This window comes from Strongylocentrotus purpuratus, unplaced genomic scaffold (genome assembly GCF_000002235.5).
Source record: "Strongylocentrotus purpuratus isolate Spur 01 unplaced genomic scaffold, Spur_5.0 spur5_contig_842, whole genome shotgun sequence".
NCBI classification, from domain to species: Eukaryota; Metazoa; Echinodermata; class Echinoidea; order Camarodonta; family Strongylocentrotidae; genus Strongylocentrotus; species Strongylocentrotus purpuratus.
The window spans coordinates 639,559-660,528 of record NW_022145549.1 but is presented as its reverse complement, the minus strand read 5'-3'; the positions used below and the strand labels follow the sequence as shown (position 1 = coordinate 660,528).

At 39.9% G+C, this 20,970-nt stretch overlaps 1 protein-coding gene across 1 annotated transcript in view; it reads left to right on the top strand.

The window, feature by feature from the left end:
• Positions 1-4,554: 4,554 nt before the first annotated feature.
• LOC754306 overlaps positions 4,555-20,970 on the top strand; it is a 46,467-nt gene continuing 30,051 nt past the window's right edge. The window contains exons 1-3 of the mRNA XM_030989540.1: positions 4,555-4,717; positions 17,749-18,219; positions 20,270-20,397. Of these exons, the coding sequence (XP_030845400.1) occupies positions 18,045-18,219; positions 20,270-20,397 (303 nt within the window). The 5' untranslated portion in view covers positions 4,555-4,717; positions 17,749-18,044. The remainder of the gene's footprint in view (positions 4,718-17,748; positions 18,220-20,269; positions 20,398-20,970) is intronic.

Genomic DNA, 20,970 nt, shown 5'->3' with positions numbered 1-20,970 from the left:
AAGCTTTGACGTTTCCTTAAATTATTAGAGAAAGAAAACGATTTGTCGTACCGTTCTCGACTCGTCTAAAAGAAGTTTTCCCCTTCTGCGCAAAGCGCGGAATTTTTGGCGTTTCATCACAATATAGAGAAAGGAAGACGATTCCTCGTACCGTTTTCGAATCTTTTTAAGCCCTATTCATCTGAATTCAGTTTCCCCCTCTCGCGCGAAGCGCGAAAGCTTTGACGTTTCCTCAAATTATTAGAGAAAGAACACGATTCGTTGTACCGTTTTCGACTTTTAATAAGCCCTATTTGTCTGAATTCAGTTTCCCACTCTCGCGCAAAGCGCGGAAGCTTTGACATTTCCTTAAATTATTAGAGAAAGAAGACGATTCGTTGTACCGTTCTCGACTCGTCTAAATGAAGTTTTCCCTGCCGTTTCATTTTTTTGGCGTTTCATCACAATATAAAGAAAGGAAAACGATTCGTCGTACCGTTGTTGACTCTTAAACCTTGTTTGAATTTAGTTTCCCCGAAAATTTTAAACCTCCGATTTCTTTAGCTGATATTATAGGAAAGTGAAACTTCGAGAAAATACAAGTATTGTAGTTGTAGTCACTCTCGAAGTCGTCACAGCGGATAAGAAGTCACAGTTCGTAGGGAAAAAAACTTGTCTGCCGACCGACAATATACATCTCACCGACTTCAAATTTCTGCATTGATATAGTACACGAGGATCGAGCAAGAATACCGACACAGCTGACCCGACACAGCAACATATTTACCCGTGTCTTTCTTGCTCTCTCGACGAGACGACTCCACCCAACAACCCCCTTCTCTCTTTTACTCCCACTCCTCCTCTCTCAGACTCTTACCTCCCCTCTCTCTCCTCTCTTTCATCCCCGTTTCTTTTGTTTCCCTTTCACATTTCTTTCTTCTTTTTTTCCTTTTCTTTCTTTTCTTTCTTTTCCTTTCTTTCCTCTCCTCCCTCTTTTTCTTTTTTCTCTTTCTTTCTTCTCTTTTCTTTCCTTTCTTTTCCTTTCTTTCCTTTCTTTTCCTTTCTTTCTTTTCTTTTCCTTTTCTTTTTTTCTTTTCTTTCCCTTTCCCTCTCTTTTTTCCCTTTCTTTTTTCCCCTCTCTTTTTTTTCCCTCCTCCTTTTCTCTTTTCCCTCCCCCTTTTCTCTTTTTCCCGACGGCAGCGCAATTTTACCGACAATATCCTGACAGGTGGGGGTGTCGCACCCCCCCCACACCCCCCCTTTGGCGACGCCCCTGCTCGTAGTACACAAAAGCCCATTTTACACACTGGACTTGAGGGGTGTTTTCAAAAGGAGGGAGCATGCATAATTATGCGTACCCTAAATAACACTGAGTGGGGGGGGGGGGGCAGATAGGATCATTCTCAATTTTCATACATCGGATAACAAATTCTCAATGAACCTCGAGTACTTCTTTTAAAACTGGTTGGCTCTGCTTTTTATGCAAAACTCAATTCGAGCAAACATTGCTGTGGTTATAAAATAACCCTTTGTTAATGACTAAACACACCCCCTCCAACTAGCTCCAAACTTCTTGCATTAAAGAGATAAATTTTGGAAAAGCTGTCATCAAAATAATAATACATTTCACTTTCAAAATATTTGATCATAATTATTGGAACCCGTGAAAGACGTTAGATGGGAAGGAGTGAACGGATAGGCCCGGTAGATCTTGTTCTTCCACTAGCCCCCCCCCCCCCCCACACACACTTTGAAATTCCAATGACTATTATGCATACAAGGATCAGGTCCAGAATTGTGACTCCACCACCCCCTCCTCCTTTGCAGGCACGTAGCCACGGGGGGGGGGGGGGGGCACGTGCCCCCCAAATTGTCCAAGATTGGTTGAAATTTTTTAGACCCCTCCCCAGGACGTCGATCGATAACATTTGTACATTAAACTCTGGCTACGAGTCTGCTCCTTTGAGGTCATAAAGTTTCTCTTTTAGCTCACTTCTTTGTTTGCTTGCCTTGTCTGAGATTTATTCAGGGCGACCTTGAACTTATGATGACCTTTGTCAAATCGTTTCATATCAAAAGAGGCATTCAAAGAATACTCTTGGCACGTTTTATTTCAGAAAGTGGAGGGAATTGTTGATGGTAAATGTTTGATTGAATGAGACATTTGGTGTGATTATAACTATGGACAGAGCAGGGACAAAAATTAGGGGGGGGGGGGCTAATAATTTATTTCGGGGGAGGATGGCCATAAACCGCATTTAGGACACTGACATATTATGAGGTTGGAGAGGGGCGGCCTTTAGAGAAACACATAATAAGGATAAAAGATATGTCTTCAGTATAGTATCCAGCGGTTCTCTCTCCCCCCCCCCTCTCTCTCTCTCTCTCTCTCTCTCTCTCTCTCTCTCTCTCTCTCTCTCTCTCTCTCTCTCCCTCCCTCTCTCTCCCCCTCTCTCTCTCTCCCTCGATCTCTCTCCCTCACTCCTATTTCTTCTCGATGGCTACTGAGCCGTGAGAGGGATAGTGAATTTATACTCATGTTCTCGAGGGAGGAAAAGGTCCGGGGTTGAGAAATGCCCCCTTCTGGAATTCCTGTATCCTCCCCAAAAGATGCATACGGGCTGCATACATGTACGGCTAATAATGTCTAATCTAATCCTGTATTCGGAGAAAATTGTATATAGGAGCGCATGTCACTATGAACACGACGGACAAAGAAAGAGGACAAAATATACAGTTCCTCAGATAGACAAAGGAACATCCCTTCACTGCTATTATGTACAAATGTGTAGAACAGGTGAATATGCATGTGACACCTGTTCCACACATTTTTACATAAAAGCAGTGAAGGGATGTTCCTTTATCTACCTGAGGAACTGTATATTTTGTCCTCTTTCTTTGTCCGTCATATTCATAGTGTGTACACACATTTAGAAAAAATACTGTTCACAATGCGTTTGCATATAGGACCCCCCCCCCCTTGACGGATGGGGTGAGGGGTGGGGTGCCAAGTCGTAGATTGGATTTTCGCCAAGGGGCCGGGAGATATCGCCAGGGCAAATCTTCCCCGGCCCCCCCACTCAGTGTTATTTAGGGTACGCATATGCGTGTTCCAACCGACCCCCCCCCCCTTTTCAGCAAAAGTCCGGTGTGTAAAGTCAATACGGCTCGACCTTTTTCTTTTGTATACGAGCCTTTTTCCGCACCCCCCCCCCCCTTTTCAGCAAAAGTCCGGTGTGTAAAGTCAATACGGCTCGACCTTTTTCTTTTGTTACGAAAAGGACATTTTGGCAACACGCATGCGGTCATTTTTAAACCTGAGTGGGGGGGGGGGGGGGGGGGCCGGGAAATCTTCCCTCTCCCCTTTAAAAAAGAAGAAGCAAGTAATAGTAAAGCAACACTAACTTAAATGCTCTAGAATACAAAGATCGCTATATGCCGAATCCCTCGCTTATATCCAGTCCTATAGGCCTTCAAAGCTGCCTCTGTAGGTGAAGGGGGCGGGGGGGGGGGTGGGGTGCCTGTACTATATTGTGTTTAAAAAACCTACACTGAATGCAAATTTTATAAAAGCGATTACCAACAGCAATGTCGGCGATGTAAGCAGATGCAGATGGGGGGGGGGGGGCGGCCGGCTTTGAAAACGAAGAAGCCCCCCCCAAAAAAAAAAAAAAAAAAAAAATTTTTTATAGAAAATCGTCCAAATTACCGTCTAAAAATAATCATTTAACGCTTCCTAATGCCAATAGCAGAAATAGGGAAGGTGTGGATATGAACTTTGATTAGCCTGAGACTGTTGGTAAGCGCTTTATAAGCACCGTTTTTATTATTATTTATTATTAAAAATGCTCTTAAATTCTAAGATCCCCACAACGGCCGTAGGCCTAATGCTGAATGTTCGGGGTTTTTACCGAATAAGGAATACATTTTTTTCTTTCAATTTTGAAGCGTGTAAAGCCTGCTTCATATAGGTGGGGCCCTGGTTGGCGGGATTATCACCCTCACAGACCATTCCTGCTCAGGCTCGGTCGATATGCTTCCTTCAGAAGTTCAGAAAATACCCCTCGATCCTCAACCCCTCCCCCCACCCCACCCCCCCCCCCCCCGATCAGGATAAGACATCACCGCGCCCCTAGATGTAATAGGTCCCACTTACACAAACAGACAACACAAACAATAATATTGGACATCATAATGGGTAACCCTTCTTCAGAAAAAAAAATCCATATACCTGATTGCGTAGCTAGGGCCTATATATACCCGGGTATATACCTGCCTATTTGTTGTGGGAAAAAAAATTGCATCATGCATTTAGATCTATTTATCTCAAACGGTACTACAACAATCTAGTGTTTACGCAGAACCGGTTTCCGATGGTATGTTCTATGCGAAGTGCCCCTTTGTTATTTTCTGGCCCATAACATTTGTTTTGAAGCGTGAAAGGCGGAGGATGGAAAATTCTTTTGTGATGAGGAGAATTTCAGCTGCAACTGGTACGGCAAATGCGCCATGGTAACACAAATATCGATTTGCGCATGACGTTTTGGGTAGTTGACCTATCATAACACGAGCTCGCTCTCACAAGGTTTATTGCGCAACACAAATGGGAGATTCCATCGATGGTCGTCTCCTGAAATCTTACGGAAATATTACACGAAATTTTCCGTTGAAATGGGGTTTACCATCCAGAATTCGTATAGATATGTGGAGAGATAGTAACACAGGACTACTGTGATCCGTAAGTATAACTTTGAATTTTGTACAGGGATCCTGAAATTAGGCTGTGGAGGCAATTTTGTCTTCTAAGACGGTTAGTTATTTACTTATGACGAGATGGAAACGACGGACGATTGATGACACATCGACCAGCTGATTGTCCATGCAAGTCGACTGTATTGAAAATGTACGGTACGGTATGCTTTGTCTGTCTGCTGTGTGTTCCAGGCTAAGTTACTGTGCTGTGCAATGGAAAAAATGATGCACAGCCAAGCCAGACTCGTTGACATGTTCAGCAGCTGTTTTACGTTGTGTTTACATAAACATCTCAAAGATCAAACTTCATTTCTAAAATGATACTCTGTGATTTAACATGCATGCACTTCTGATAGAGTCTAAGAGAACATAAAGAAGAATTTATTTACAACCACCCACCACTCAGATGTCTCATCGATCATCATGATCATTTCACTTCTCGATCTGAATCTCAGCTCACCTGTCATTTACTATTCAAATTTTACAGTCACTAACACTCATGACAGTGTTAGTAACACTTGAATTTGAATTGAACATGTTGAAATGTCATTCTTTCGATCTGATTGATCCGAGTTCCAAAGCTAAGTAAGGACTTAAGGTAATGAACTTTGAATAACTAACACCCTTCTGGCTTTCAAATAGATAATATAGTACAATTAGAATTAGGGATGATGTTACTTTGTATTTAAATAAGTCTATCTATGGTGCAAGTAAGTATGTTTAGATGCTCTAAATTTACATGTTTCTAGGTCATTATGTATATGTCTAGACCGAATTTTCCGTCTCTTTCGTTCGTTAGCCTCTTATTGGGGTAGGGTCGGCTCTCTCTTTAGAGACGGAAGCCGTTTATACACATGTCCTTGCTAACGCCACGGCCAGTCCTGGTCGTAGCGTTTTGCCCCCAAAATCCCCCAAAATGTCATTTTACCTCGAGCATGTTATATTGTAAATTAGGCCTAGGCTATAATAAATCAGTTCCACTTACCAACTTGACTGAAATAATCAGTTTAATAGTCCCTTTTTAGGAAATTATGGGTCAAAATCGAAATCCATTTTGAAAATCTTTTTCAACATGGATTCCGATTTTGACCCATAATTTCCTAAAAAGGGACTATTAAACTGATTATTTCAGTCAAGTTGGTAAGTGGAACTGATTTATTATAGCCTAGGCCTAATTTACAATATAACATGCTCGAGGTAAAATGACATTTTGGGGGATTTTGGGGGCAAAACGCTACGACCAGAACTGGCCGTGGCGTTAGCAAGGACATGTGTATAAACGGCTTCCGTCTCTAAAGAGAGAGCCGACCCTACCCCAATAAGAGGCTAACGAACGAAAGAGACGGAAAATTCGGTCTAGTATATGTCATGCTGGCTTGAATTTCTACGAGTACAAGTCTCAAACCTTGGAGACTTCCGCCTTGCCTGTTCATCTTAAAATCACTCCCTCTCCCTCCCTCCTGAGCTGATCAGGGGTTTCCTTCCCCTCTTCACGTGCTTGCCAAGGAGAGGAGAGGTGTGGGAGAGGAGGGAATGGATGAGGAGAGAGAGGGAGAGAAGGGGTGTGGGGGTAATGAGAGAGGAGAAGAGAGAGCAGGGGAGGACAGAAAGGAAGGAATGGAGAGGGAGGAGGCTGGGGATGGGGAGGGGGGGGGGGGGGAATAAAACATAAGTTGAAAGTGTGCTAAGGAAAATAAATCACACCATAAGTTAACCTTGACCAACCCTGTACATGTACATTATCTTTAAGTTTGACTAAATAATAAATATCATTGATTACTACAGTATGTACTGTACATGTGCAGTTGTGCATGCCTTTTGTCTTGGAAGACGAACAACAAGTTTGGCACTATATTACACTATACATGTACATGTACATGTACATGTACATACCCTATATTTATGAAGTGACACACCATGAAGACATGAAAAGCACATGTGTAAAACTGGATCAAATATTGTTTGTTTCTTTTTGGCAGTAGATGTGTACAACTACAAGAAAAGGAAGTCTCCTATTTAAAGCAATTCCGTATATTTATAGTCAATTGTTCGCAACATCTGACCGACCTGTTCATGGGGTCGTTAGCTACAGTTTGATACCATTGTTTTTTTTTTCCTCTCATTTTCTTCTCATTTTCACTTTGAAGTGTAAACAATTTATCGTGTTCCTAGCAGAAAGGTGTCTAACATTTTTGTCAATGTTTTTAACTACTAACACTGATAAGGTTTTTTGGCTGAAAAAACAGATACATGTCTGCATTATGAAACCCTTGCTACAGTATTGCTCGAAATAAAGTAGACACCGTACCGCCGTGTACCGCGCGGGAGCAAATTACCACGGTAATTTATTGAGTACCGCCACCCAACTGGTTACCGCGGTACTCCCACCTACCATAATGTCCCGCGGTAATGTACCACATTTGGGAGTCCGCAGTCTCGTAGAACACGAGATTCTTGTATGTTTAGTCTATCCTCAAAACATAAATAAAAATGTGTGTGTTAATGTGAGTGAGAGATGTATGGGGATTTCAATTTTTTGATCTGTAATGAATGGAAATTGCCGATTGACTGACTTGATTCCACAAGTTCGCACGTACTGCACATGATGGTTGTTAGCCAACTAGGCATCGTTTGTAATTAGCTGAAAAAAATGTTCATTGATAATGAGAATAAACGAGTTTGGGTAGGATTTCACCATACCATCATTATTTCAGAACAATTGTTGAATATTTGAATAACGAAGAGCCTTTATTTCAAGAGGTAAAAGCAGCCACAAATACATTGAACATTATAATGGTCTGATAAACTTAAACTACCCCAGCGTGTAACCTAGTAACCAAACACAATGAAACAAAGGGATGAATGTAGGTCAATTCATTCATCGATACGCGAGGCACGCAAGTTTGATAACTACATAGGACATGAGTTATAAAGTATTCCCACATCGCTTTGCTCATTCTGGTTTGAAAATACAAACGACTTAACTAAGCATAATCACGCAGCTGCAATTTGTTTAGCTACAGATTGATCAATGATTGCATACTTACCTGATTCTATGACGTGTCCCACTTTTAGAATATCCATGTTTAACTATAAATCCGAAAATCAGATGAAAGTTATCCCAGGGATATCCATGGTTATCCGAAAGATTAATTCCCTTACACACGTTGTTGGAACCACCAATGGTATAAAAGCTAAGTCTAGTTTCGGACACAATAATTCCATTTTTAAAACCACTACAACAACGATTCGTACAATCTCGTTCTATCTCTAAATGGTGATTTTCAGATGAAAAGTTAACTCTTCTCATTGGCTAAATAATAATTTGCAACTTTATTTTTTAAAAGCAAATAATTATTTGCTCGTTTTCAGTTGTCATTTAAGGTATGGCGTCTGAATTGGCAGACTATGCAAGCCCTTTCAGTTTCAGCTGGCTGGGGCGTGTCATATTTCTTAGATAAGAACTGTCAAAACATGTCTGGGAAATGTAATCACGTGCAGGAGGGAGAGAGAGATAGAGAGAGAGAGAGAGGGGGAGAGGGCAGAGAGGAAAGTAGAAAGACGGGGTTAGGTAGAGGTGTGGAGGACAGTGACCTCATGTCATTTACATGTACTTGTTAATCAATCAATGTTTGACGGGACTTGTAAACATCCATGAAGGGTGATGTCTTCAGATGACGAATCAAAGAATAAAGGATAAAAGGAAGGGAAATACATGTAGATATTAAAGATTAAATGATATCAGAGATAGGAAATATATGGAACGAAGAGGCGACTGTAAAGGAATAAAGTATACAAGGAAATAGATGGGAAGAATCAGAAACTGGATAAGAATAAAGGATTCGTGGGAGAGGAAATCTACATCGGAGGAAGAGGAGACTTGATATAAATAAAAGGGTTATAGGACGAACACCCCCGGCCAAGGCAATTATCCCCTCCCCCTCGGAAAATTACCCCCTTTGATTTTCACCCCCCCCCCCCCCCCGAAAAAAAATGCAAATTATCATCAGGGTGGACTTCCCCTTCAATGAACGGGGGGGGGGGGGGGGGGGGGGGGGGGCGGGCGTATATTTGTCCTAGGGGAGCTAATTTTCCTCCGTGGATATTCGTTCCGGGGGGGGGGGGGGATATTTGTCCTCGGATGTTAAAGCCCACGGGGGTTATCGTTCCTGGGGGGGGGGGGGGGGGGTGGTGGTTGTCCGAAGGTTCGTATTTCCGAAAAATGCAATAGGGTTCATAATCCGAAAATGAAATAGGGTCCATAATTCCGAAAATGGAAAAAGGTACCTAAAAAGAAACGAACATTAAAATGAATTCAGGAGGCCGAGAGGCCCCCCCCCCCCCCAATAAGACTTAAGAGATCCTAAATAACTGTAGAGAGAGACATAGACGGGGAGAAATAGTAGAAGACAACAAAAGATAATAGAAAAGTACAAAGGACAAATAAAAAAAAGGAAAGGAAGGAATGAAGGAAGAGAGGAATATTAGAAAAGGAGGGATCATTATTGATTGATTAATAAGGTGATAATTGGAGGTCCGAGGCCATCTCACCGATTTCGTAATATTTTCTGATTCATTTATTGTTTGTTCTTTTGTTGCTATTTATTTGGTATTTGTTATTGGCTCCCCTCCACCCTCTTTCTTGTATTCATGGGATTAACCGTTTCCCGTTATTATGGGAACAAAATGTACATCATATTAACCCCCCCCCCCCCTCCTCCCGCTGGATCCGCCAATGCTAGTGTTTACAAATAAACTTGATTAATTTTAAAACAAACAAAACGGAACAGGTCAATATATTTCACGAGTTGTATAAACAAAAATAGTTACAATAGAGGATCTCCTTCCCCCTTTCTTTCTTCTTCCTCTCTTCTTTATTTCCCTTATTCTCATTCTCTCTTTCTCTTTTATTTTGGCGGGGAGGGGAGGGGGCCAAGCACGCTCCTTCCCCTGGATCCGCGCCTGTATTTCAGGCTTTTCTTGAGCGTTTTTAAATAAACCACGTCCGCCTTCTAATGTCAGCTAGTGCTTTGAATCTTGCCTAAACATTGAAAATGGATAATTTTGTTAATATTTTCTCTTCATGTGTAGCCCGATAACCCAGGCAATACCTCATTCGCACTCAGCCATTAGAAAGAGAAGACGATAGAAATAAAGCAACATAACATATGGAAAGAATTATCTTGCGGCCGCCAAATAATCTAGCTATATTTCCTCACGTTATGATGCAGATAGAAAGAGACATAAAACAAAGAATAACATGAGAGATAGAAAGAGAAAATAGAAAGATAGAAACAAAGAATAATAACAGGAAAGAACAGAAGATAGAAAGGAAAACAAAGAATTTCAAAATGAAAATAGAAAGAGGAAATGATAGAAGTATAAAAGCAAAGAGTAACATACAGAAAATAGAAAGAGAAGAAGGTGGTAGGATAAAAACAAAGAATACCATAAGGAAAGGTAGAAAGTGAAGAAGATAAAAGGAAAATAACATAATCATGATAAGGAAAGATAGAATTATCTGGCGGCCGCCAGACAATATTATGACTTGGTTCGTAAGTATATGTAAATTGTATTGGAATGGGAACAATACAGTTCAGTTCATCTGAAGAGAGAGAGAGAGAGAGAACCCCTTACACATCAAAATGTGAGCTGAGCCTGAAAGAAACCGGACTTCAAGAAATCTTTTATGAACAAATTCTAAAGGTCCCCTTATTTCAAAGAGCCCGATGACGAGGGCGCTGGCTGGGAGATTAGAGAAACAATACACCTTTTATGAACCAATTCTAAAGGTACCCTTAATGGTATTTAATGGCATTAACGGATTAAATACTGATTGCATATAGTGCTCGATAAAATCTTGGGTTTGGGCACATTTTCTGATGCAAGTTTCACGTCAATTATAGGACAGGAAGCAATGTGTTTGGACGTGTCGTATGTTTATCATGACGCCGAGAAAATATCGATTGGGAAATTGAGAGAAAACTTCATGTACATCGTTGATTTATCCTTTGTGTTACGATGTAAATCCTACTATATCGTTTGCCATTATGGATTATTTCGGATATGAGAGGTGGTGAAAAGAGTAGAAGAAAGATTGGGAAAGAATGAAGTAAACATTTTGCATGAAAAAGCGGGTGAAATAGATGATCAAAATTAGAGGAAGAAAGAGGATGCAAGAGAGAGATGGAGGCTGTTGAAAGATCAGAGGACTGAGTAAATGATACGTTAAGGTAGAATGAGAGAGGATATATGAGAATTGGTGAAAATAGTAAAGCAAGCAGTGGCGGATTCAGGGTTTTCCAATTGAATGAGAGAGGATATATGAGAGATGGTGAACTGGATAAAGGATACTAAATAGAAGGAAATAGATGGAGAGAAGAAGAGACTGGGTAAGAATAAAGGATACTAAAGAGAGAGGAAATACATGGAGAGAAGAAGAGACTGGGTAGGAATAAAGGATACTAGAGAGAAGGAAATAGATCGGGATGAGAAGAGACTGGGTAGGAATAAATGATACTATAGATAGGGGAAATAGATGGGGAGAAGAGGAGACCCGGGGAAGAATAACTAGAGAGAGGAAATAGATGGGGAGAAGAGGAGACTCGTTAAGAATAAAAGATACTAGAGGAAATAGATGGGAAGAGGAGACTCGTTAAGAGTAAAGGATAATAGAGAGAGGAAGTAGATGGGGGGAAGAGGAGACATTGACGTTGTTATTTTTATGCTTCTACTTCTTTCTCTTGTTTCTCACACCGCAACTATCTTATGTTTAGTATGTTTGAATATTTACACACATTCGTTCTCATGATTTACCCTTGACATCACTTGGAAATCGATAAAAAAAAACCTATGATTTCAGCTCTGCATAGCAGTTTTTTCAGCATGTCCGTACTCATCAATATTCATGAGCGCATAATCACGCACGCTGTTATGTTGGCAAGGCTCCAAGAAGTCATGTCATATCGTGGGAACCAAAACTTTCTCCCTGCCTGGGTACGTAGAGACCGTACATTGCGTAACATACACTTTCTCTGTCATCAAGTCACACAGAAGAGATTGAGATAAGAGTCGAGTTGTTAAATGATTTAATTATATCAAGAAGATAAGAGATAAATTTGTTTCTCTGGGGACTTGCTTGTTGAAGACTGGTGGAATGTGACATGAGCCACGCGATCATAGTAAATCAAGTTTAGGGTGAATTATATCTGCGATCTTTTCTTAGTCTTGCTAATATATTACTTAAATCCCGAATTCTTGGTCTTACTATTTATATTAGTCAATCCCGAACCGAACCAAAGTTCGGGTAAAATAGTGCTGAACTCTACCGAACATGGCGCCTGAATAACGGCACTATTGAGGAAACCAATATTTTGTATTCTTTTATTCTTTTTATTAGAGAGGTTTAAAGAAACCCAACCCAAACACCCGCCTGGTTTGAATGTAAACATCCCATAGCTGTCTATCTCTGTACCCCCTACCCCTTTTCTTTCTCTCTCCCTCCCCATCTTTCTCCACCTCGTCTCCCCTCCCTCGCCTTTATCTTAGTTATACATTTCTCTTCCTCTCTCTCTCTCCCGTCCTTTTCACCTTTTCTGAAAATCTCACATCATGCTCGTCATTTTCACTGAAATAACAGCCATATTAATCCATATTTTAATTTCATAAACCCATATTAGATGTGATATAACTTTGAAATAATCTTATTAATAACTCTTTTGCAATAAATTTGGCAACAAAAGAACTAACCTCCCTGGTTTTATGTCGAATAAAAGAGTTTCCCAACTCAAAAATAATTGTATTTTGCTTGCATGCAAACTGAATGTCATAAAATGGAGATACATTGTCATCGAGAGAGGTTTTCCAAAATAACTCATGGCCAAGATTATAATTCGGGGAATTCCTGAGCGCGCGCAGTACATATCAAACTTCAACTACATGTACCTGTATTTGGGCCATGAGGTACATTGGCTGATCGAGATCGTGTTGCTTTTGAATTTTAAAAAGTCCAGGTTTGTGAAAATGCTGTTCGCGGTCTGTGGCAAATTTTTGTAGGGTCTCATTCAGGTTCCTTGCTTTGACTTTGGTGATGTAATCAGGGGTGGATCCAGGATTTTCCAATAGAGGAGGTTGAAATATGAAAATCGCGCCGATCGATATTTCGAGGGAGGGGGGAGGGGGGTGAGCACTAATTTTTGTTCTTTCTTTTTGGGGGTAGTGAGCCTAATTTTAGGAGAGTTCGTTGTGCTTTGGCATGCGAAAGAAATTGAATTGGCTTATCGGCAATCTTTACAAATCAATATTTTTTTTATTTTTTAAAGAAACATGATTTTCAATGCAAACTCATGGACAGTGCTATCAAGAAATGACAAAGGCCGTTTGAGACCATGAAAGATAGAGCATTTCTGAGTGCGATCATGCTTCTCCAACTCCAACATCAGTAACTGAGCTGATCGAGGCGATTGGAGACGCCGCCCGCCGGCGAGCATCAACTGGTCAGCTAATTTTTATAAGCCCACGTTTTCGCGCGGCGCGATCACAACCTTAGCCGTCGACAGAAATATAAGGAATGAAAGCATTTCTCCCGGCGTCATTCATCGTTTAAGTGATTAAACAAGTATGGCAAAGCGACGTGCGAATCCTTTCCGTTTGATACATGACAAAGGGAGTGACGTACGTGATGGTGATCATTACGAGATTTTCTTGAAAATCTCGTGGTACATTTTCGTGGTAATTACCGCCATTTGTGTACCGCACAGGGAAGAGTTACCGCGGGAGTACCGCGGGACTCAATCTTGGATTGATTCCCGCGAGACCCGGCGGTAATCTGTCTACTTTATTTCGAGCAATACTGTACTTGCAAACGGTGACCTTTTATGTTGTGTCATATTGCAGCTGTGACTCAATTATCATGCGGCATGAAACTTTCGTGAATTGAACCCCTTGCAAAATTTTGCAATATCTGCGCAGTCCTTCTGCTTGGCACTAGGTACTTGCATGGTACTTGGCAAATACTGAATTTAATTTGAAATAACTAGCATGTTTTTTTTCTGATTACATAATCATCCTATAATTTAATGAAACATGAGGGTACAATGATACGATCAGATAGTTAGTTTCACATTGACCCTGTTTGGTAGTGATTATGAAAGAGCTGTTGAGAGGCCCTTATAGTGGGATTATAGACCAATAGAGGAAATATTCAATTGATAGACTTTCCTAATTCCTTTATAGGTCCCTGGAATCCCAGGGGGAAGCTGTATGATTATCATGGTGGTTTGTGGCCACCATGCAGGCCTACATGTACGTTATTGTATTGTATCGTTATATGTACATGTACATGTATAAGGCCTCATTCTCACCAGAGGAAACTCTGCACAAAGAAATATTGTACAATGATAGTCATGCAGGAACAATTACTTCACTCAACCTGTATAGTGGAAGGGACTGATACCATAGACACACCGATGAGACGGACACCTGAACCAAATTATTACATTTCCCCCAAAAGGCCAAGAATTTTAGAACTCACAAAATACAAGCGTGACTTCTTCTGCATGTTTTGAACAGGCTGAATTGCCTGCAACGCGAATTTAAGAACCCGCAAATATGTTTTGGGGTCGCTCAGCGCAAAAAAATTAACGTTTACAGTAGGTATGCATTATGCATGTACATGTGTACAATGAGTCCTGAGATGTTTAAAACTTATATTCATATCAAGGAGGTATTCGAGTACACTCCCAGGCTTACAGGCGAATACTCGGACGCCATGTTTAAAAAAAAAAAATTTTTTTTTTTTTTTTGCCACAACCATACCACGGGAGCAGTATCCCACGTCCGTCTAAAAAAACTCACACGATTTTACTTTGAGTTGCAGTTGAACTTGAAGGCGCCAATTTTATAAATTAAAATAATAGTAAACAATGCTGTTTTTAAAACCAAAGATGACAGACTAGTCCATTTTCCTCCGAGTCCAAACAGAAATCGAGACATTCGGTCCCAGTTTCTGAGTGGTGAGTTGACAGTGATTGAGCTGGGAAACATTTTTACCCATGGTACCATCCCGGCAGCCGGCGCTCTCCCTGGCACGGGTAAGCGTAGACCTGGACAGTGCCAGTTGTCAACAGTGTGAGTACTCAAGTATTTGAGTACTCGTCGCAGCCTTATTATGTATTACGTTGTAAAAAAACAAAAGAACAACACTGGGAATGTACATGTACAGATATTTTTACAAATATATAACAAACAAATATTGCAAATTTACACATGACAAAAGAATATATGTAGAATAAAGTAAGGCTGGGTGTAACTAATCGAGAACATCAAACAGGAGGGTTGACAAACATACATAACATACATAACATGTACATTGTAACTGCAGTGTAGGCCGACATGGGCATGTTCAAACACCGCACATGTACTTGTATGCAATTTGTTGTCTGCACTTTAGATACAGTACACATCAATGTTGCACAGAATAACAATTCATCAGTTTGGGGAGGGTGAAACTGAAAGAGAGAAAGAGAGCTTAAGAGAGCTAGAGAGAGAGATCTCAGCATTGCACATCAATCAAAAGAATTTGTCAATTATTGTTGGAGACAGTTGTATTGTTATAGACAGCTGCATTGTTATTGCAGTCTTCACAGATGTGACTATTTATAACCCAATAAGCCTGTCTTCACTAGCTTGAGATTGCCAAATATCCTGCTATTTGAACTATCCCGATCGCAAACTATCCAGCTAATATGCGTGTTCATCAGCCCGAGGTTGCAATTAGCGGGATATTGGGTCGGGATTGTCATCCCAAGATATCTTGGGATAGTTTGCAAAATATCCCACTATTTGGCAAAATATCAGGCAATTTGTCCAGTGCGTCTTCACCAGACCGAAGACTCTGATTTCTCAAGGTCGAATTTAAAGTTTCGAGGTCGAATCTCGAGCTGATGAAGACGCGCCTAGGCTAATGATTCTCAGTAAGCCCTCTATAGCCTAGGCCTGCAATGTAATTTACATGGAAAACTTGATTATGCTCTGACCTTTTGTTCCAATCCCTACCATTGAATAGTACAGGCAATACATACATGCACATACTGTACATACAGGGTGTATGGTGTTGAATAATAGGAAGCACAACGTCATGCAGCTAATGTCTTCCGTTGTGTAATAATAGCAGGAACAGATCCAAGAATTTGGAAGAAGAACAAAAAGAAGATATAAAAAACACATTATTTGAAGCTCTTTTTTTGGGGGGGGGGGGAACAGAGCTACCAAGTGTCACGCATTATGCGTGATGTCACGCATTTCGAGGGTCTGAAAACGCTCTCACGCACGACACGCACGTGCAATTTTGAAAAAAACGCTAGACATGTACGTGTGTTATACCCTCGCCCTCGCATGCCGAGTCATGAAAATGTTATGCATAGCTGAACTTGGCGTCTCTGGGGGAAGGGGGAGGAGGCTATTTACTTCCGAAAAGTCATGTGACATAATGCAAAAAAAAGAGAAGAAAAGTGCCTTAAAGAAGGGGGAGGGGCAGCCTCAGAGTTGGAGTTTCTTGAGTAACCTTGTTTTTTTAACAGCGTTTTGATTTGTGAGTCATGTTTGTGATTCTAGCTTCAAAAAATTGCTTGAACGCACCCTAAATAATCATAGAGTAAAGAATTGAAGTAAAGTTTTTCAACATTAACTTTCTGCCCAGAATGAGCCCAGATTTTAATACATGTACTGTACACTGTAGTCTTGTCTTGCCTCTCTTATACAAGAAATAAGTAGCAGGGGTCTGCCGCAACACAATAATGATTGAAAATACTAAAAAATGGCCTATTGCATGTTCAGTGTTCTTGCTTTCCAAAAATCCAAAGAAACTTTTTCAGTGCTTGACATGCATGCCCCATTACATGTCTATAGATGCTGTGCTCCATGTCCATTTGTGATGTATGTACACTGTATACCATGCAATATGCACTTGCAGTAAAATACACTAGACGTCAAAACAGTTGTTCTTCATTCCTAACGGTAGTGTCATGGGAGGTTATTTTGGTATCACGTTGGTGGCTTTGGCCTGAGCTTTGTTTTGCCTTGAGATCTTATTTCTGTACTGTAGCTAGAATTAAATAGTCTACTGCACATGTAGTACTTACGCCGACAAATCGGTGCCATTAACTTCACCTCGTATCAAAATGAAAGTCGCTTTGGTTTTATAATGTACTACAGTGTAAAAAATCAGAAATATATCATTTTAGTATGTTTTTCTTTCTTTTTTCATTAAAAAGATGAAAAAAAAGGAGGCAGCCCCCCAAAAGGAATCGGGCGGGGATGCTAAACATGATTTTATTTTTAAATGGTCTATGTACACTAGCTGTAAGCATCATGTAAAATGTTTAGTGTAATAACAAGCACAAAAAATGATGTAAGAACTGATTCTTAATAACATATACCTACAGTGTACACATACATGTACATGTACAATACGTTTGATATTTCAACAAGTACATGTACAGGTACATGTACATGATGACTCAAAATATTTTTTATTAAATAATTTCCAGGAAATATTTATAAAGGCTGCATGTTAACTTTGTCCCCCTTTCTTTTCTTCCTTTTTCCTTTTTGGTTTGATTTTGATTCATAACCTCTAAATGTGGGTGTCTACGTGCAGCTGGGCTCATAGATCTAAACCACATGATCACAAACACACCCTTGTATATCGACTATCTCAGGATTTACTTGCAGGTCATGTGACCTGTTGAGCATGAGTGATTCCAAGTATACATACACGTACAGAGTTGAATTGAAGATACTGCATGTATGCACATGTGGGATCCTGAATGTATACATGAGACTGTTTGGATAAGTATTGGACAATTGTATGTAAATAATTTTTTTTTTTATAAAGATGATTATACATGTACTCAAGGTATTTCAGTAAATACATGTCCATGTACCGTAGGTCAACTGTAAAGTAACAGAGCATGACATAATCCTTCTTTCCTTTTCTCTTTTTTTGTTGTTGAATAGACCCAACGCATTGAAAAAGGAGATGAAGATGAGTGTCTTTGTGTTCACCACGAAGGTCTATGAGTAGACGCTTCGTAACGTGCCTTCTGCTGTCTGCTGGCCTCTAAAGTTTGCCTTCATCAACAATTGACAGATCTGAGCAAATCGCTCTGCTCTTGGAACATAACATTGTTAAAATCCATTGGTGCTAAAAAGAAACCACAACTAAAAAGCAGGACGACCGTTTGCAATTCATATCTGCGTCATTTTAACCTGGAGACTGTGCCTCTGCTACCCTTTAGAGACTTATATTGACCATGGATTGCTTTGTGGATGAATCTGTAACTAAGTTGAGGGGCGTGGTCAAAGATACAGGGGAGGGGTATGAGATGACCCTGCCCATCGAATGTCGATTGACCCAGACGGGAGGGGAGGTGGAAACACTTTTGTCGACGGTCCTTAAATCTCAGAGGGAAAGCCAGCATGATGAGGGTAAGATTGATGGTTCTTTCTTTCTTTCTTTCTTTTTTTTCTTCTTTTTTTTCTTTATTTTTTTAAACAATATTTATTCATTTATCTATTCCATGCTTTCTTTCATTCATTCAATTGTTCAATTTCATTTGTGTTTACAAATAATAATCTTGGGGCAATCCTAGACTAGAGGGAATATATTATATATTGTATGATATAAGAATTAAATGCTCACATCAACGGGGGAGATCTCTACATTCTGAAAAGCAAAGGGATAACAGATTTAATACATACATGTACATTACATGTAAACTTAAAGGATTGTTGTTGTTTTATGTTTGTTTACATTGGAATAACAATTTTGTGTAGCAGATGAAAGAGGAAGTGCTCTACTGATGGAAAGAGCAAAGCTTGTAAGTGCTGAACATTCAACATTGCTCAAACTTTAGTTTTAATAGATAAAGCAACTTCAAACTTGGATTGAGTACATGTACATGCTACCTGTAATGGAACAAGTAACTGTATAATGTACACAAATAGGCCTGACAGTGATACTCTATTATTGACAGTTATATAACCACATCACTATTCATGCTACCCCCCCCCCCCCCCCCCCCCCCCCCCCTCACTCTACCTCTATAATCTGGAAGGTAAACAACTATTGTGTATTCAATGTCTGGATTATATTTGCTACAAAACCCTGGCTAGGTATTTGTCTAGGAAGGGGATTAACTTGGATCATTCAAAGTCTTGAATCCATACAGGAAGACAATGACCTGATAAATAGGGCACAGATGACTGTAGGAATCCCTGATGCTGATTATATAGGATTAGGAATTGAACCACAAGGATTTGCAATAGGTATTGCCTGTCAAAAACAGTTAAAGGGAAAACACCTTGTAATTGCAGTTTTACAGTATGATCTCTCTCTCTCTCCCACTCACGTACAGTGTATGTACATGTACATGTACATGTAGTACATTGTATGTCCAAAGTTTCTGCTTCTACTTTCATTTCTCTCTCTTTTTCTCCTCACTCTTTCACCGCTTAACCTTTTGGTACTTTCTTCTCTCTTTCCTTATCATATGCTCATCTCTGTCCCACCCATGTTTGATTAATGTGAGAAACAGGAATATTTCCGCAGAAAAAAAAGCCAAAATATCAAATTCTAACATCAGCTTTTATTAAATACATACATCTATGTAGCTTAGGTTTAGAGATGGTTAGTAAATAGTAATACTAGCTCTTACCCTATATTTATTAAAACTGAACTACTGTACACTATCCTTACTGTAAAGGTAGAAATATTAGCGGTACATTAGTTTTCACGGATTTCGCGCAAAGATCGGCTTAAACTGGCATGCAATGAAAATTTTAAGAATCAGCTAATATGTTTTGGGGCCGCTCAGCGCGAAAATAACGGCGTTAACAGTAGCATTGGAGCCGGAGTTCTTTGATGATCAAACCAAAAGTCAACCATGGAGCAATTCTCACCAGAGCATACATTTTAACACTAACATGTACATCTCCCTTTCAGGTTGTTGTAAAAATTCTCTGTCAACACCACTAGTACTGTACGTAAAACTAGCAAACCCGAGATGAGAATGAATGCATATATGTTTGGAGCCAGAAGGATTTGTTGTACTGTTAGACAGAGTTAATGCCCTTTTGTCTCTGAAAAGACAAAGCTACATGTACAGGTGTAAGGCCAAATAAAATTTTTAAAAAACATGTTAGCGTCCTGCCTTTTTGAAAAATACGAAGGAGGCCCTTTTTTTTTCTTCAAAATGGCCGCTCTGTACATTTTCCCTGACAGTCAGGCTATTTTTAAGATGGCCGCCAGAATTATAAAAAAAAATCAGAAATATATCCATTTTAGCAGTGTTTTTCATGTTTGTTTTTTCTTTAACATTTTTTTTTTAACAGGAAGCGGGTGGGGACGCTAAACATGTATATTTTTTTTAATGGCCTAAGTTTGATCTAGTTATTTTTTCTGAACAACATGTTTGGGAAAATCTTAAGGTTGGTTCCAATTAACACCGTTGTGTTGTGTCTTCGTTGCCCAATACAGATGGTGAATCGGATGCAGTTGCTAAGCAGCAGGCTGCAGTAGATGAGGTCCTCTACCATGCTATGGTACGTCTGGATACAGAACTGAACAAGAAGGAGAAAGACAGCCCAGAGGAAACAGAGATTGAGGTCAGTTCTATAGCATGTACACACACGTACATGTAGATGTATCCGAAAACATCCTGTGAAAGCAAATTTTCAATTTGTACATGTGTATGCTTGTTCCTTCCTTTCCTTCCTACATTTTATCATTTTTTCAGTATCAGTTCCTCCTCCTTTGATAATTGTTGTTCAGCATTTTTCCCTCTTTTTTTTTCCTTTTTTCTCCTTTTTTTCTTCTTTCTTGTCCTTCTTCTCTCCACCTTCTTTTTTTGTCTATTTGTTTTTAATTGATTACAGGTATTTATTATACATTTGGTTTTCTATGACTTGAATTGATATGAAAACCAGTTTAAGCCAATATTACAATGTTAAAAAGAGAAGGTTAAGTTCTGGGAAGAGATGAAAAATAATTTGTGAGCGTTATGATTCTTATTATGCAAGTGTGGAAGAACATCAGATAAGAGATGTTCCCTGAAAAGCATGGCTCTTCAAATGCCTTCATATTCTAAATATGTCATGTAACATCGTAAAACTCGGGGGTAGGATTTTTACGCCACGTGTTCGTGTAGTCCCATATACATCTTTCTGTGTACAGTTTTT